The sequence below is a fragment of the Rhinatrema bivittatum genome, chromosome 5 (genome assembly GCF_901001135.1).
Source record: "Rhinatrema bivittatum chromosome 5, aRhiBiv1.1, whole genome shotgun sequence".
Taxonomy (NCBI): Eukaryota; Metazoa; Chordata; class Amphibia; order Gymnophiona; family Rhinatrematidae; genus Rhinatrema; species Rhinatrema bivittatum.
The window spans coordinates 65,906,962-65,925,487 of NC_042619.1; the positions used below are offsets into that span (position 1 = coordinate 65,906,962).

Genomic DNA, 18,526 nt, shown 5'->3' on the forward strand with positions numbered 1-18,526 from the left:
TTTATTGCTGAAGTATTCTTTCTTAACATTGAGAATTAGTTGTTTGTAAAAAGCTAGTTGTTTTCTGTCAGCCCGATACTGTAAAACCGCGGGAGAGCGGACGAACGCCCGCTCTCCCGGCGCACGCACCGGCCCTTCGCCGGTGCGAGCTATCCAGTATGCTCCAGCATGCAAATTAGGCGACGTGGTGCAAACGAGGGAAAGGAGGCGCTAAGGACACTAGCGCGTCCCTAGCGCCTCCTTTTGGCCTGGAGCGGCGGCTGTCAGTGGGTTTGACAGCCGACGCTCAATTTTGCCGGCGTCGGTTCTCGAGCCCGCTTACAGCCACGGGCTCGGAAACCGGACGCCGGCAAAATTGAGTGTCCGGTTTTCGGCCCGACAGCCGCGGGCCGAATTCAAATTTTTTTTTTTTTTTTTTACTTTTTTTTACTTTTGGGGACCTCCGACTTAATATCGCCATGATATTAAGTCGGAGGGTGCACAGAAAAGCAGTTTTTACTGCTTTTCTGTGCACTTTCCTGGCCCCGGAAGAAATTAGCGCCGACCTTTGGGTCGGCGCTAATTTCTTAGAGTAAAATGTGCGGCTTGGCTGCACATTTTACTTACTGGATCCCGCGCGCATACCTAATAGGGCCATCAACATGCATTTGCATGTTGAGGGCGCTATTAGGTGCCGCGGGTGGGCCACGTGTTTTCCTCCCCTTACTGAATAAGGGGTAAGGGAAAACACGCGTCCAGAGCAGGCTGACAGTGCGCTCCGACGGAGCACACTTTACTGTATCGACCTGTGTATTTGGTTAGTGTATCGGTTGTTTTGTTTTTTCTCCATCTTTTTTCCATTGAGCTGAGAGTCCTTTTTGCGTCCTTTACTTTTTCATTATGCCAGGGATTGTTTTGTATTGCTTCTCTTTTCCGTATTGATTTGATAGGGTTTATTTCGTCAGCTATTTTTTTGGTTGTGTCTAACCATGTTTCCGTGGCAGAACTGCAGTTGCCGTAGTCAATATTAGTTAGTTTTTCTATATTAAAAGGTGGTCGATATTTAAATTCTATGGGTTTATGGTTTTGTTTGATTTGCGGTTTAAGGAATTTTACGTTGGAGTGAATAAGGAAGTGGTCTGACCAGGGGATTTGTGTGTAGTCAGTTTTACAGTGTTCTAAACAGTTGTATGTTCGGCTTTGTGTGTTGCTTTGCTTGTTATTAGTGAGAAACCTAATGCTGTCATCGCGTCTATCAGTGTTGGCATGCGTTTGATAAAAGGTGGGTGTCCATATGAAGATTAAAATCTCCTAGTACTATGGTTGGTTTAGATATGTTTAAGTGTGTAGTAAGGAATTTAATTAATGGAGAGATATTTAATTCTAGGAGGCTTGGTGGGCAGTAGATAAGGCATATTTGTATATTGTTAGTATCAAAAATGGCAATTTCATGATTTGGAGGGGGTTATTTGTATAGGTTTACATTTAAAAGTTTTTTCGATAATTAGTAAGAGACCTCCTCCGCGCTTATTTATTCTTGGGACTGAAAATACCTCGTAATTTTTTTGTGCTATTTGATTTTTTAGAATTACGTCAGCTTTTTTTAACCACGATTCAGTTATTGCAACAAAGTTTGGTTTATTGTCATACAGTAAATCCGTAATGAATGGGAATTTTTTAGCGACTGATTTATTAAGATGAATGTTAGCATAAATAGGTTGTGTATTGTAGAATTTTTAGAAAAAGGGGTCTTTTTTATCTGTATAAGATTATTGTGAGGGGATTTCTTTGTCATTTTAGTTCTATAGCTAGGATTGTTCTTTAAATAATTGTTTCCATATTTATCTTTGTTTGTGCAGATGGGGATTGGTTGTTCACTTGTTAGTTCATCTTTCTTGTCCATGCTGCAGGTTGATAGGTGGGTTGTGTAGTTGTTCTCGGTTACTTGGTTTCTCAGGGGTGTACGAAGGGGCGTACAAAGGGGCATGCCCCTTTGTACGCTGCCGCACTCCTTTGTACGCTGCCGCACTCCTCCCCCTTGGTGCGCTTGCCAACGTCGGTGACGTCAGCAGCGTCAGCCAAGGGGGAGGAGTGCGGCAGCACTTCCGGGGTTCTCGGGGGTGATTCGGACGGCGTCTCTGGGGGAAAAAAAAGAAGACAAAGACAGACAAACAGAAAAGAGACAAAGCATGAAGATGCGGTCAGGTAGGAGCACAGGAAAACCGGGAAAGGGAGGCAGTTAGAGAGGGAGGGAGAGAAAACAAACAGGAGCCCTTGGTTTGCAGGCAGGTCACCGGGTGGGTCGAGCGCCGGTCGCACAGACGCCTCCGTCTTCCTTTCTGCAATTTAAATCCCCCCTCTTGGCGCGCTTGCCGACGTCGGTGACGTCAGCAGCGTCAGCCAAGGGGGAGGAGCGCGGCAGCACTTCCGGGGTTCTCGAGGGTGATTCGGACGGCGTCTCTGGGGGAAAAAAAAGAAGACAAAGACAGACAAACAGAAAAGAGACAAAGCAGGAGAGATGCGGTCAGGTAGGAGCACAGGAAAACCGGGAAAGGGAGGCAGTTAGAGAGGGAGGGAGAGAAAACAAACAGGAGCCCTCGGTTTGCAGGCAGGTCGGCGGGTGGGTAGTGTGCCGGATGGCCCGCTGCGCCTGGGGCATCTGTCGAATCTCCTACGGCAGGGACCAGTATTTTTCGACCAGGTAGATTGCTTCTGTCTAGCGGCCTGGCTTTTGGAACGGCGCCGGCTGAGGAGACGAGGGTATCCAGCGGCGGTTATCTCTACTCTTCTCATAAGAACATAAGAACATAAGAAAATGCCATTCTGGGTCAGACCAAGGGTCCATCAAGCCCAGCATCCTGTTTCCAACAGTGGCCAATCCAGGCCATGAGAACCTGGCAAGTACCCAAAAACTAAGTCTATTCCATGTTACCATTGCTAATGGCAGTGGCTATTCTCTAAATGAACTTAATAGCAGGTAATGGACTTCTCCTCCAAGAACTTATCCAATCGTTTTTTAAACCCAGCTATACTAACTGCACTAACCACATCCTCTGGCAACAAATTCCAGAGTTTAATTGTGCGTTGAGTAAAAAAGAACTTTCTCCGATTAGTTTTTTTTTACTGAATTGCGCATCTGAAGAGCGGGCGTTCGCCGGCTCTCCTGTGGGTTTTTCTATATCGGCCTGATAGCTGGCAGGTGAGATGTCGCTAGGATAAGGACACTTGCATAGGTACAGGCGAGGTCTGTACAGTGCTTGTCAGAACCCTCAAGTGGCCAAGAGTTAACCCTGGTAACTGTTAAGATACCTTGGAGGTGTTATGTGATACCACCTGAATATGGTTGGTTGTTTTTCATCTATATAGAAATTAGACATTTTATTTTCTTTGTTCCATGAAACCTCATTTGAGTGTGGTCTAGATATTTTGAAAATGTGGTGTTGGGCATACTGTTTGCTCTTCCGTCCTGTTGGCTGTAAGGTGTTTTTTATGTTTGGCTTTTTATGATTCGGTTGAGCCAATATCTTAGAAACATTCTTATACTGGTCCAATAAAAGATTTAACAACAAAGAATCCAGTTTCCTTATGAGAATAATGACTTCCGTCAACATGAATCAGTATTGATCAGCACATTGTGCTGAATCTTCAGGTCATATTTGTTTTAATTTATTGGTTTTGTTTTGTATTTAGACCTGAAAATTCCTTTTATTTGTATATATGTAATAAATATTTTTCTATAAATCTTTCAAAATTAAATGTTTTTTTTTCTGGAAGTATGAGGAGAGGAGATCATGAATCCAATTTATTTTAGTTGTGTGACTGGTTTATTTTAGGATGAAAAATGGAGTAAAAATTTTGATCCCAAACTCCAGACTCTTTTGAGTGAGTTAGAGGCAGGCTTGGGGACCATTCTGAGAAGAGCAGATCCTACTAACAAGGGGACCAAATTCAGAGGAGAGGATGATATATTAGGTATGTATCAAAGCATGTTCATCCATATATTCTATGTTTATTTTCATATTGTAGTTTAGTAATCTATCAACATTATAATATTGTTATAGCTGTTACTTTCTTTATTGCAGGTATTTTTACACCAAGTGATGAGTTCCAGTTTTGGACAGAGCTTGCTCAGAGTGGAAATAAATCAATTAACAAAGAGAGAGCTAAACATTTCATGGGCCTCTTTCAAACAGTTTCACAGGTGAACCTTTGTTGTCGTTCTGTGTAATATATGTTCTTCTTTAGCAGAAGAACAGTTGCTTTTGTTAGATGCTTGAGAAAGATTTGAGTCTTGAGAAAGATTTGTGTGGAGGGAGAGGGTCCAAGCCATCTTTCAACAATGATAGCTACTGAATGACTTAGCTCTCTTTCACAGTCTCAAAGGAAAACTCCTTAGCCCACATGGCCCTATATTTTCATAAAATAAAGTCTGTAATTTTATCATGAAGAATATACCGGATGTTGCATAAACTTTGCCTCCCCCTCGCCCCCCCCCCCCGCGCCCCACTGGATTATCCCACTAATATAATTTTTGTACCATTTTGTAGGCCATTCAGTTTGGAATTTAACAGGACCTTACACATTACATAAATTTATTATTTATGGTCGGAACGTACAATAGCAAGTGTAATGCATTTCGCGAGGCATGTGATACTGGAGTAACCTTTATTACGAAAAAGTGGATTGCAAACAAATTAGGTCAAAGTGAAAGCTGGGTTCAGAGGCCATGGGGAAGACTGCTGACTACTGTTTTACATACTTCGGTGACGGTCGACTGCTAAAATTGTCTCAAGAAAGCCAAAAAATGATTGAAAATTCCAGCAACAAGCAGAAAAAAAGCTGTTACACTGCTCATTTTAAAGCTGCTTTGCAAGTTAAACCAACTATTAATTATGGGGTAGATTTTAAAAGAAGTGCATGCGGCCTACATGTGCGTGCACTACCCGGCACGCACATATATGCCCGATTTTATAACATGCGCGCGCATCTTATAAAATCCAGGGTTGGCACATGCAAAGGGGTGCACAGTTGTGCACCTTGCGTGCGCTGAGCCGTGCTACCTTTCTCCGTTTCCTCCTTTTGAGCCTGCCTCTGGGCAGATGCAAGTTGCGTGCGCCGCCAGCCTGCCGGCACGCGATCCTCCGACACAGCGGCAGTGGCCACTATGTCGGAGACCTCTGGTCCTGCTCCGGCCCCGCCCCCCCCAGACCACCACTTTTGTAAAGCCCCAGGACTTACCCGCGTCCCGGGGCTTTATGCGCGTCGCCGGGCCTTTTTAAAATAAGCCCGGCGCACGTAACCCTTTTAAAATCCAGCCCTATATGTTTAATTCCAAATTGAATGCTGATTAAAATGGAATACTGCATGTTTCTTTCTATCAGATTTCTGGTTGCTGCTGCAATGGGAGAGGCAAAGGTAATGCAACACCTAGTATAACTTTGGAAAGATCATGAATCAGATAATAAAAATGTCAATCATACTAAAGCAAAAATATTTGTTGACAAAATAACTTCCTTAATTTTACACTATTTGTATATTAAGTGCCTTTAAAATCATTTGAATTAGGAGCCAACTGAAATGAAAATCATATCTAAAAATATTATTGGGGTTTCATACTTTAAAAATATGATATGAAATAAAAAGTAATTTTAAACCTTCAGCAGCAGATATATTAAAATAAGAGACTAAAGGCTTGACTCGGTTATTTTCACTTTCGAAGGACTAGAGGGCATTCCATGAAGTTAGCAAGTACATAAGAACATAAGAAATTGCCATGCTGGGTCAGACCAAGGGTCCATCAAGCCCAGCATTCTGTTTCCAACAGAGGCCAAAACCAGGCCACAAGAACCTGGCAATTACCCAAACGCTATGAAGATCCCATGCTACTGATGCAATTAATAGCAGTGGCTATTCCCTAAGTAAAATTGATTAATAGCCAATAAAGGACTTCTCCTCCAAGAACTTATCCAAACCTTTTTTGAACCCAGCTACACTAACTGCACTAACCACATCCTCTGGCAACAAATTCCAGAGCTTTATTGTGCGTTGAGTGAAAAAGAATTTTCTCTGACGTCATCCTGACGATCATTCACAAACAGGCGGAGGAACGTCTTCAATCCACGGTTGATGGGTTCAGCCTGTCCATTCCCTTGTGGGTGGAAAGCAGTGGTAAAGTCCAATTGTACACCAAATATTTTACATAACGCACCCCAATATTTGGCAGTAAATTGTGGACCTCTATCTGACGTAATGTGGAGTGGAAGACCATGCAAGCGGAACACATGAAGAGCAAACAGTTCTGCTAGCTCAAGGGCGGATGGCAGCTTGGGCAGGGGAACAAAGTGCGCCATTTTGGAAAACCGGTCGACCACCACCCAAATAACCTGATTGCCGGAAGAGGGAGGAAGGTCCACAATAAAGTCCGTGGAGATATGAGTCCAAGGTTCCTGAGGAGGCGGTAGGGGTTGGAGGAGGACCCATGGTAGACCAGGTAACGGTTTCTGTTGGGCACACTTCGGACAGGAATCGACGTAGGCCCGCACATCCTTATGACAATTGGGCCACCAATAATAGCGGGATAGTATTTCCAAGGTACCTGTTCTCCCGGGATGGCCCGCTGTAAGAGAATCATGTGCCCAAGAGAGTACTTTGGGACGAAGGCGAAGAGGGACCACTACCTTCCCTGGAGGCGCAGTCCTAGTGGCGGCCAGGACCACCCTGGCTGGGTCAATAATATAGCTGGGGGGAGTCAGGTGTGTCATCGGTCTCATGCAGCCGGGACAAGGCGTCAGCACGAATATTTTTTGTTGCAGGTCAGTAGCGTAATACAAAATCAAAATGACTGAAAAACAGGGACCACCGAGCCTGGCGTGGGTTCAATCGTTGCGCCTTACTAAGGTACTCCAAGTGCTTATGGTCTGTATAGACTGTAATCGTATGCTATGCTCCCTCCAGCCATTGCCTCCATTCCTCGAAGGCCATTTTAATGGCCAGCAATTCTTTGTCTCCAATCCCGTAGTTCTTTTCTGTCTGGGAAAATTTGCGAGAAAAATAAGAACAGGGGAGTAATTTCCCTTGGTTGGAGTTTTGGCAAAGTACGCTCCTACCGCCACATCATACGCATCCACCTCCACAATAAATGGTCGCGTGGGATCAGGATGGTGGAGACAGGGTTTTTGTAAAAATGCAATTTTTAGATCCTCGAAGGCCCGTACTGCCTCGTCAGGTCAATTCCTGGGATCAGCTCCCTTCTTAGTCAGAGCTGTGAGAGGTGCCACAATGTGAGAAAATCAAGGAATGAATGTCCTGTAGAAATTAGCAAATCCTAAAAAGCGTTGTAGGGCCCGGAGTCCCACTGGTTGAGGCCACTCTCGGATGCTAGCCAATTTATCGGGATCCATTTGAAACCCAGTGGTGGAAATGATATAGCCCAGAAAAGGTAATGATTGTTTCTCAAATAGACATTTCTCCAATTTCACGAATAACCGGTTCTCTCGTAGTCGTTGAAGAACCTTTCGAACCATTATGCGATGAGCAGCCAGACTTTTGGAGTAGATTAATATATCATCCAGATAGATGATTACTCCCTGATTCAACATATCCCAAAATATTTCATTCATTAAATTTTGAAATACCGCCGGCACATTACAAAGACCAAATGGCATCACCAGATATTCGTAATGTCCATCTCGCGTATTAAACGCGGTTTTCCACTCGTCTCCCGGCTTAATCCATACTAGGTTGTACGCCCCCCGCAAGTCCAGTTTAGTAAATATACCGTGTTTCCCCGAATATAAGACAGCGTCTTACTTTCTTTTTACCCCCAAAAGTCCCACTATGTCTTACTTTCAGGGTATGTCTTATATTGGAAAAAAAACCTGAGTGTTCAAAAAAAAATTATTTTTAAATACCTGTCGGAGGGCCGCGTGGGTCCAGGCGGCTGGCGGCGGGAGCCGGGTGGTCGCGTGTTAAATCTAGGCCGCGGGCGGGTGGGCGCTTGTTCCAGGCGGCGGCGGCGGGGGGGGGGGTGGGTGGACGCGCGTTAGTTCGAGACGGCCGGCGGGCGGCGGGTGGTCGCGTGTTAAATCTAGGCCGGGTCGCACAGGCGCGCATTCATTCACTGCCGGTGGGGGCTGCCTCGGCAGCCCCCACCGGCAGTGAATGAATGCGCGCACAGGCCCACAGCGCCTGTGCGACCCCTGCGATTCGGCGCTGGGGGCTGCCGGTGGGGGCTGCCGGTGGGGGCTGCGGCAGTGAATGAATTCATTCATCCAGGCGGAGGAGCCGGCTGCTTTCGCCGCTGCCGGCTGCTTTCGGCTGCCGCTGCCGGCTGCTTTCGGCGCTCAAGGCAGTCACTGCCTTGAGCGCCTTGACTGCCTTGAGCGCCGAAAGCAGCCGGCAGCGGCAGCCGAAAGCAGCCGGCAGCGGCGAAAGCAGCCGGCTCCTCCGCCTGGATGAATGAATTCATTCACTGCCGCAGCCCCCACCGGCAGCCCCCACCGGCAGCCCCCAGCGCCGAATCGCAGGGGTCGCACAGGCGCTGTGGGCCTGTGCGCGCATTCATTCACTGCCGGTGGGGGCTGCCTCGGCAGCCCCCACTGGCAGTGAATGAATGCGCGCCTGTGCGACCCGGCCTAGATGTAACACGCGACCACCCGCCGCCCGCCGGCCGTCTCGAACTAACGCGCGTCCACCCGCCCCCCCCCCCCCCGCCGCCGCCGCCGCCTGGAACAAGCGCCCACCCGCCCGCGGCCTAGATTTAACACGCGACCACCCGGCTCCCGCCGCCAGCCGCCTGGACCCACGCGGCCCTCCGACAGGTATTTAAAAATAATTTTTTTTTGAAATGACAGGTACGTCTTACTTTCGGGGGATGTGTTACATTAGCCGACCCCCCTAAAATTCCCACTACGTCTTACTATCAGGGGTGTCTTACTATCGGGGAAACACGGTACTAGCTCCATGAAGGCGATCTAGTAGTTCCGAAATCAACGGGAGAGGATATCGATCCTTGCGAGTTATCGCATTAAGTCCACGGTAGTCAATACATGGTCTTAATGACCCATCTTTTTTAGGAACAAAGAAGAACCCTGCTCCTGCTGGAGAAGATGAAGGTCGAATAAATCCTCGTTCTAGATTTTCTTTAATGTACTGGGACATAGCTAAAGATTCAGGCCCAGATAATGGGTACACCCGGCCTCTAGGTGGGCAGGTATTAGGAAGCAGATTTATGGCACAGTCAAAGGTGCGATGTGCTGGAAATATCTCTGCCTCCTTTTTGGAAAATACATCCGAAAACTCTGCATATTGTGAAGGTGGTAACAGTTTTGAGGTGGCTAGTTGGATGCTAGGCTGAGGTTTTTGCTTTAAGCAGGTAGTAAAACATCCTGGTCCCCAAGCTGTAATCTGAAGAGTCTTCCAGTCAATGATGGGTGTATGTTTTTGTAGCCAGGGGAGGCCCAAAACTACCGGATGAACTGCTTTTTCCAAAATGAAGAAGGATATCTCCTCCTTATGGAGGACCCCCGTCTGGAGCGTTATCGGGGCGGTGCAGGTGGTGACTTGACCTGGGAGATTTCCCCCCTGGATTGAGGAGATGTATAAGGGGGATTCACGCTGAAGTACTGGTAATTGTAGCTGGTGAACCAGTTCTGCCAGAATAAAGTTTCCTCCAGAGCCTGCATCGATTAGGGCTAGCGTAGTGAGAGATCCTTGAAGATAATGTATCGTGACCGGAACGGTACAATGAGGGGCGAGACTGCTCCCTAGGGTCAACCCCTCCAAGACACCTAGGTTCGGTAGTTTCCCGGATGATCGGGGCACTGAGCCAACAGATGTCCCTTATTGCCACAATAGAGGCAAAGTCCCATTCTCCTTCGGCATTGTTTTTCCTCTGTGGTCAGGTGGCTCCTACCCAACTGCATGGGCTCCTCCTTGCCCTCAGTGGATACTTCAGGAGGATTAGAATGAATCATAGGACGGGAGAAGGTAGGGGCCAAGGGAACTGTGTGACGGTAGGCCCTTGCTTCCTTGGCTCGTTGCTGTAGGCGACGATCAATACGACCCGTGAGGTCGATCACTGCTTCTAGATCATCTGGGATCTCTCGTGTTGCCAACTCATCTTTGATGCACGGGGAAAGCCCTTCTAGAAAAACTCCTCTTAGACAGTCATTCTGCCAACCCAACTCGGAAGCCAAGGTGCGGAATTCTACCGCGAACTCTGCCAGCGTACGAGTGCCTTGACGAAGGTTGAGGAGTTCCAAGGAAGCAGTAGATTGACGTCCTGGTTCGTCGAATATTTGGCGGAAGGTCCGAACAAATCGTGGCAAATCGTTCAAAATGGAATCTTCTTGTTCCCAGATCGGGGATGCCCAGGCTAGGGCCTTTCCGTCTAGTAAGGAAATGATGAAGGACGTCTTGATTTGATCTGAGGGAATCTTCTGTTCCTGTAAGGAGAATTGAATGAAGCATTGATTCAAAAATCCACGACATTGCTTGGCATCTCCAGCATAGTGAGGTGGAGCAGGCAGATGGGTTACCATACTCGTGAGGCTCGGAGTCGTGGGCGTTGGGAAGGCAGCCTCTGCTCCTCGGACTGAGTCCAGCCGGTTTGCTAAACATTCTACCGTGGCGGTCAGGGCGTCAAGGCATTGCTGTTGTTGTTGTTGTTGCCTCTGTTGCATGAGTTGTTGAGCCAGGCCAGGGATAGCCTGCAGACTGTGCAAGTCCACCGGGTCCATGGCCTTTGCAATCTGTTCTAACCCAATCAGTAGTGGACCTTTGGTCCGGAGGGTACTCACCGAGGAGTCGTCCTGATGAATTCCTCCCCGGAAGGTGGAGCGATAACACAATCCAGCGGATACACCAGGTAGGATAGAGGCAGGTGGCAGGCAAGACAAAGTCCAGTTCCAGGAAGGGTCAGGGCAGGCGGCATGCAAAGCAAGGTCCAATTCCAGGCAGGGTCTAGGCAGGCGGCAGGCAAAGCAAAGTCCATTTCCAAGTAGGGTCAAGGCAGGTGGCAGGCAAAGCAAAGTCCAGTTCCAGGCAGGGTCAAGGCAGGCGGCAGGCAAAGCAGAACTCCCACAGGAACCAGCAAGAACCTTGTTGCAAAGGCATTTGAGCCTTCCCGGGGAGAGGTTTAAATCTCCCCGGGCGTCTGACATCATCATCCGGGGCCGACCCGACCTTCCCGCCTCGGCCCCTTTAAGGGGGCGGGTTCTGCCGCGCTCTCCCCGACGTTGCTTTGCAGATGCAGGGAGAGACGCGCCGCGGCCTGCGTGATCTGCGGCCGCCATCGAGGGCACTGCTGGGACCGGTAGGAGATCCTGGTCAGGATCCCCCTCGGCCCGGGATCGCAACAATTGTATAAAGTAATGGAGAAAATTAAAGAAGATAGAAAAGAGAAATAATCAGAGATAATTAAAATGAAATTAGGTAAATAGTTATTTATAACATGTTGAGAAAACTTTTATAAAAAGCCATGTTTTCAAGTCTTTCTTAAATGTTTGTGTGGATGATTCAAGTCTTAGATCAATTAGTAGGGTGTTCCATAGAAGCGGGCCTGCAATTGAGAAGGCATGTTGTCTTGTTGAGATGAGACGGGATATTTTAGGGGATGGAGTTTCAAGGAGGCCAGTATTTGTGGAACGTAAAGTTCTTCTTGGGGATTGAAAAAGAAGAGTTGTTTCCATCCAGTCAGTCTTATTATTGTATAGGACTTTGTGAATTAGAGATAGTTTTATAATGAATTCTGTAAGATATCGGTAACCAGTGAAGGTCTTTGAGAACTGGGGTAATATGATCTAATTTTTTGAGGTTACTGAGTTATCTTGCTGCAGCATTTTGCAAAAGTTGAAGTGGTGCAATAGTAGAGGCAGGCAATCCAAGAAGCAATGCGTTACAATAATCCAATTTGGAGAATAGTAGGGCTTGCAAAGCAATACGAAAGTCATGGTGGTGAAGGAGAGGTTTAATCCTTTTTAAAATTTGATGTTATTTCTGGGCCAAATATTAAAAAGGGCGTAGATTTGTTCGTGCAACCCGGCATGAACAAATCTACACCCTATTTTATAACTTGCGCGCGCTCCCGCGCGCATGTTACAAAATCCAGGGTCAGCGCACGCAAGAAGGTGCACAATTGTGCAACTTGAACGCGCCGAGCTGTGCAGCTTTCCTCCATTTCCTCCAAGGCTGCTTCGAAATAAGAGCGGCCTCGGAGGGAACTTTCCTTCCGCCTCCTCACACCTTCCCCTCCCTTCCCCTACCTAACCCACCCCCCAGCCCTACCTAGAACCCCCTCTTACCTTTGTCGGGTAATTTGTGCCTGCCAATGGCTGGCCTGCGATCCAGGGCACAGCGGCAAATGGCCACTGTGCCTGGAAGCTCCGGCCACGCCCACGCCCCGCCCCCGAACCGCCCTGGATCGCCCATGCTCCGACCATTTTTGCAAGCCCTGGGACATACGTGTGTCCCGGGCTTGCGCACGCCGCCTAGCGTATGCAAAACAGGCTCGGCGCGCGCAGGGGCAGATTTTCTCGGGTTACGCACGTTTGTTATGCGCGTAGCCTTTGAAAATCTGCCCCAATGTGTTTCTTAAAACAGAATTCTGAATCAAAAATGAATCCAAGGTCCCTTACGTTGAGTAAGATATTTTTCTTAGATAAGTAATTATTTAGATGGAAGTCAATCTCAGGTGAGGATTTGTTGCAAATATAAAGGATTTCTGTTTTATTATGATTGAGATTGAGGGATAATTGAGTTAATAATTTTTGTATTGTAGTGAGATAAGACTTACAAAGGTTTAGTGAATTAGTAAGATTAGTATTTATCGGTAAAAGAATTTGAACATCATCTGCATAAATATAATAAGTTAAATTAAGGTCTGAAAGGAGTTTACATAATGGGAGTAAATAAATATTAAAAAGTGTTGAAGATAGAGAGGACCCTTGAGGAACTCCATGAGGAAGAGGTATTTGTTTAGATTCTTTATAATTAGTTTTGACAATGTATGATCTATTGCACAAATATGATGTGAACCAGTTTATAGTGGTATCACGTAGTCCAATTTCTACTAATCTTTTCAGAAGAGTAAAATGATTTACAGTATCAAAAGCTGCTGAAATATCATGGAAAATTAATATGAATTTTTGGCCATTGTCTAAGCCTTTTAAAATTAAATCAGAGAGTGATATTAATAGGGTTTCTGTGCTAAGTGAACTTCTAAAACCATGCTGAGCTGGGAAGAGTATTCTGTGTTTTTCTAGATATTCCTGAAGTTGCTGATTAACAAATTTTTCAAGTATTTCAGCTATGAAATGAAGGTTAGAAATAAGTCTATAGTTGGTAATGGTAAATAGGTCTAGGTGAGATTTTTTAAGAGTAGGTTTGATTACAGCACATTTTAAATGATCAGGGAAAATTCCTTCATTTAATGAAAGATTTATTATATTAGCAATAGGCTTAGCAATAATATTGGGAATTAGTTTAAGTAATTTTATGGGGATAAAATCACTTGGGTGAGAAGTGGGATTCATTTTTTGGATTATTTTATGAACTTACTATCTTACTTGACCTCCTTACTACCTTAAACCTTGTTCTTAACACGTCTAAGACAGAAATGCTCCTTATATCTCTCAACCACAAAGATAACACACATTCAAGTCACACCAACACCCTGGTCAGCCAAGCAAGAGACCTCTGAGTTATACTTGATAACCAGCTAAATCTAAAATAGTTCATCACCAACATAACCAAAGACTGCTTCTTCAAACTTCAGGTACTAAAAAGACTCAAACCGCTACTCTACTTTCAAGACTTCAGATCGGTACTCCAGGCCATTATTTTCTTCAAATTAGATTACTGCAATTCCATTCTGCTAGGCCTTCCTGCCTCTTCCACCAAACCGCTTCAGATGCTACAAAATTCGGCCGCTAGAATTCTAACAAACTCCAATAGAAGAGACCACCTCACACCCATCCTGAAAAACCTGCATTGGCTCCCAGTAAACTTTAGAATTCTACACAAGTGTCTCATCATCATCCATAAAGCTATTTACAACAGAACACCCATCGATATACACTACCCACTCACTCTGCACTTCTCTTCTAGACCCATCAGAGAAGCATACAAGGGCTCACTACACACCCCCCCAGCCAAATCCACACATCTCTCATCCACCAAAGATCGAGCCTTCTCAACGGTGGCGCCAACCATCTGGAACACCATGCCCCCAGACCTTAGACAAGAACCTTGCATGCTGACTTTCAGAAAGAAACTCAAGACATGGCTATTTCTACAAGCCTTCCCTGATCTATGACCGCCCCAACTACAATAACTCGCCATGGTCTTCCAGTCGACATACCCCATCCCTGACATGGCTTCTGACTCTATATTAATTAGTTCCGAGTTTTATGAACGGATACTATTTAGTCAAGACCTTATGATATTACTACAGCCCTGATTATATGGTATTATTTATATATTTGATAGTACTCAGTCCTGAGTACATGTTATTATTATAATCCTGAGTATATGACCAGATATTATTTTCTGAGTTAGCCATGCCTCTGGCTCTTCCTCCTCCCAGTTCAAGTGCCCCTGTTTTATTGTAACTTTGCTCACTTGTTCTCTCTTCGCCTATTGTTCATGTTGATGTTAATGCTATTGCACCATTGTTTCTTGTAAACTGATATGATATGATTGGTATCATGAATGTCGGTATAAAAAAAGCCCTAAATAAAATAAATAAATAAATAAATAAATAACTTCTGTGGAAGCTATAGTGTCAAACGATGACCATGTTGAATTTAATTTGAATGAGAGGGAATTGAATCTTCATTAATTTTTGGAATATTCTTGATAAGTTTAAGTATTTTGTCTCTAAAGAAGGTAGCAAAGTCATCACATGCGATTAATTGTTGGCTATTAGGAAAAGGGGATATACAATGTTGAGTGAGTTCTTTAATGTATTTAAAAAAGTTCTTTGGGGTTAAATTGGTATTTATGAATTTTATCTGAATAGAAGTCTTTTTTGGCTTTATTGATATCAGTTTTGTATATGTAAAGAATGGTTTTGTATCTGTCTTTTAACTGATTTGTTGGTTTTTTCCTCCATTTTTTCTCCACTGATCTGAGTAGTAGTCAGTTTATAGTCAGTTATGGCAAATCAAACCTCATCCCTACCCAGAGAATAAAATTAATTGGGCCATGAATAGACTCGCTACACAAAAAAGTGTTCCTGCCTTCAGAAAAGGCAGTTTTTCTACAGGCACTGGTCCAGAACCTGCTATAGTGAGATTAAGTCCCAGCCCAAACAGTTCTAGTAGTTCTCGGGCATATGGCAGCTCTGGAGCATGTAGTCCCCATGACCTGCAATTTTTTTCATAACAAGGTTGTGCTCTGCACCCATCTCAAGTTTCTTCCAAAAGTGGTTTCTGTGTTTCACTTGAATCAAGCTATTGCTTTGCCCGTGTTCTTTCCAAGCCCTCATGTGCATAAAGGAGAGCAGGTCCTTCATTTGCTGGACTGCAAACAGGCCTTAGCCTATTACCTCATAGGAACTCGGTCTTATCATCAAGCTTCTGAATTGTTTGTTTCCTGTGAGCCTAACAGATTTGGTATAGCTAATGCTAAACACATGTTGTCTAACTGGGTAGTGCTCTCTTGTGCATTGTTAGGCATTGGTTGGTCTTCAGATCACAGACTCTGTCAAGCTCATCAAGTGAGAGCCATGGTTATTTCAGTACTTCATCTATCAGCCGTTTCCATTGAAGACATCTGCAAAGCTGCAATTTGATAGTTTACATCTTCACTTCTCACTGCTGTCTGGACCACATTTCAAGAAGTGACAGTAACTCTAGGCAAGCAGTTTTCTGCAGCCTGTTCTTCCAGTAGTACACTCTCCACGAGTGGCCTGGGTTGCTTATTTCTGTAAGTGCTCTGCTTGGGACTCCACACATGTCGTGGCTAATTCAGCCCTGCTGTGGATAGAGAAAGCAAGTTTACTTCCTGTAAATGGGGTTCTCCGTAGACTGCAGGATAAATTAACCATGCTTAATATCCATCTTCTTCCCTGGAGAGTTGACTACTTAGCTAAAGCTAAACTCTACAATTGACTAGAAGGGTCAGGAGTCAGCATGTGTGAGTGAACTCCCGCACATGCTCAGCTGTAAAATTTTACTGAGCTAGAGAAATTGTCACTGTTGTGTCATGGCTAATTTATCTTGCTTTCTACAGAATTCCCTGTTTACGTTAAGCAAACTTGCTTTACAGGTAAGTAACTTCACTTTTTTCCAGTACATAATAATCAATGATAATATTAAGTTTGTAGTGACAGTAAGTTAATTTTTCCAGTGTGGGAAGGAAAGTATTGATGACATGAGGTGAAGGTGTATCTGCAGATATGTACATCTTCACACCCTTAGAACATTAATAATCTGTCACTCATATGCATCATTATCATAATTATCATCCTCGTCATTGGCAATCCCTTCACAGTTAAGGATAATTGTCTTCTATGAACTTTCTTCAGAAATTAAATTACTACCAAAGCAAAGGTCTTTCAGACTGATTTTAGAACTAATAAAATCAACTTGTAGGTAATTCTTGTCAGACAAAAATGATGTATTTTATTTGGAAACTGGATTTCAAATTGTATTTCAGGTATACTGCATTTCTGTTATTTTTGGTATAGTTGATTTGGTTTGTTTGCAGTATTACAACAGCTTGGATAGCATTTCTTTGTTTGATGTTGTGGAGTTGGTGGAGTCTACCCGGGAGGCTATTGATGATGTATGGAGACAAACTGAATATGAGCCTTATCCTGAACCTCGCATGCTGCATCTTTTGGATATTATAGGTAACTGTGGAATTCCTTCCTTTATGTCCAATCTAAACTTAGATTGTTGATGACCGTTTCTGAATGCAAGCTGTTACTCAGTCAGTAAAATTGTCTAAATCATTGAGTGTGTGTGTTTCTTTTAGAAGACCACATGTAAAGAGATGAGGCATTATCTGGTCTTGACTACATTCAACATTTTATTTTGTATTCTGGAACTGATTGACTTGGCTCAATTACTTGAGTATTTTACTACAGTAATGATTCTCAAACAAGTCCTCATAAACCTCCTAGCCTGTTTGGTTTTCAAGCTGTCCCAAATGCATATGCATGAGATATATTTGCAAACATCAATCAGGTGCAATATATATTTTATTTAGATCCATTAGGTCAGCTTGAAAACCAGACTGATGGGTCTGACCTGATGGCTCATTGTCAGTACACAGATCCAGGTTGGAATCCCTGGCCTAGATTTCCAATCCTCAGGCTAGCTGGGACTGGGGATTCTGTGGAGGTAGTGTCCATAATCCCTGGGGAGAGAGTTAGCCTGGCTGTGGATTCACAGTGGCATCTGCTGGCTGGCACAAGAGTGCATATGCTTCGGGCTTTGAAGGGTGTAAACTAAAGATCATTGCTATGATGCGAAGTGGTGGGTTTTGGAGGAAAAATCAGTTGTTAGGAAAAATCTGTGAAGCATGTGAATGATGATTTACAGCACATTAAAGCTGGAATCCATGTACAAAGCTGCCAAGGGACAAAATAAAAGAATAAAAAAATCCTCTAAAATAGACAGTTTAGTGTATCCTGATGACTGGTTTGAGAACCTTTTTGCTTTTTGTACAGTAGCCAACAACTGTTTGGAGATAACTCACAGGGGAAGCATGAATGTCAATGGTTCTGTCAGGCTAGTAGTAGTATGCAATTTATGTCACCACTGACATAGGCAACAACAGTGGAGTGAGAATTGCCAACTGATTAAGCACAAGAAATGTAGCAGCTGAAATGTAGATTGATCACTTGTAAAATCATTAGTCTGGTGTGGAATTGAATAATTTTGCTTGGGCTCTGATATAATGTGCCAGCATGTTAGAATATCCTAATAGAATCTGCATGACTATCAAATAAGTGAACAGAGATAATCCCACATTTTCATATATCCAAATTCTTCCACCAACCAGACCATTTTGTAGTAGACTTACAGAAAAATGTGAAGCCTTTAATATCTGTTGATAATCTTTGTACAGGATCCATAGGGAATTTTGTATTTCATTTTTTCCTGGGAATTTCAATGTAATAAAAAAAATTGGTGGAAACATTACTTTTCCATAGATTTTTTTTTTTTTGCTATAACATTGAAATTCCCAGGGAAAATAAAATAAAAACTGAAAACAAAGGTCCCTAAGGAACCAGTAGCCAATTCAAGCTGCATGCCCTGTTCTTGGCCTCCTCCATCTTTCTCCCATGTTTGATCTTACTCTGCTGAATGTGTGTGTATTCACAAGTGGTTCGAAAGCACATTGCTAAATACTGTGCCGTTAAGCCAATAAACATTATTACTTATTTAATAATTAATCAAAGGCCATAGGATATGGAATTTTTACATTTTGAATATGCGTTCCACCACATTAAGTATGAGGCCACATTATGTTCATCTCAAATTACAGGTTTTTATTTTGAATACAGTTTACATTAAGAAAGTGGGGTTTTTTTTGT

At 44.2% G+C, this 18,526-nt stretch overlaps 1 protein-coding gene across 1 annotated transcript in view; it reads left to right on the plus strand.

The window, feature by feature from the left end:
* The window catches only part of DYNC2H1 (dynein cytoplasmic 2 heavy chain 1), a 1,848,033-nt gene that overhangs the window by 51,370 nt on the left and 1,778,137 nt on the right, over nucleotides 1-18,526 (plus strand). The window contains exons 3-5 of the mRNA XM_029602426.1: nucleotides 3,813-3,951; nucleotides 4,062-4,180; nucleotides 16,690-16,834. Coding sequence (XP_029458286.1) covers nucleotides 3,813-3,951; nucleotides 4,062-4,180; nucleotides 16,690-16,834 — 403 coding nt within the window. The remainder of the gene's footprint in view (nucleotides 1-3,812; nucleotides 3,952-4,061; nucleotides 4,181-16,689; nucleotides 16,835-18,526) is intronic.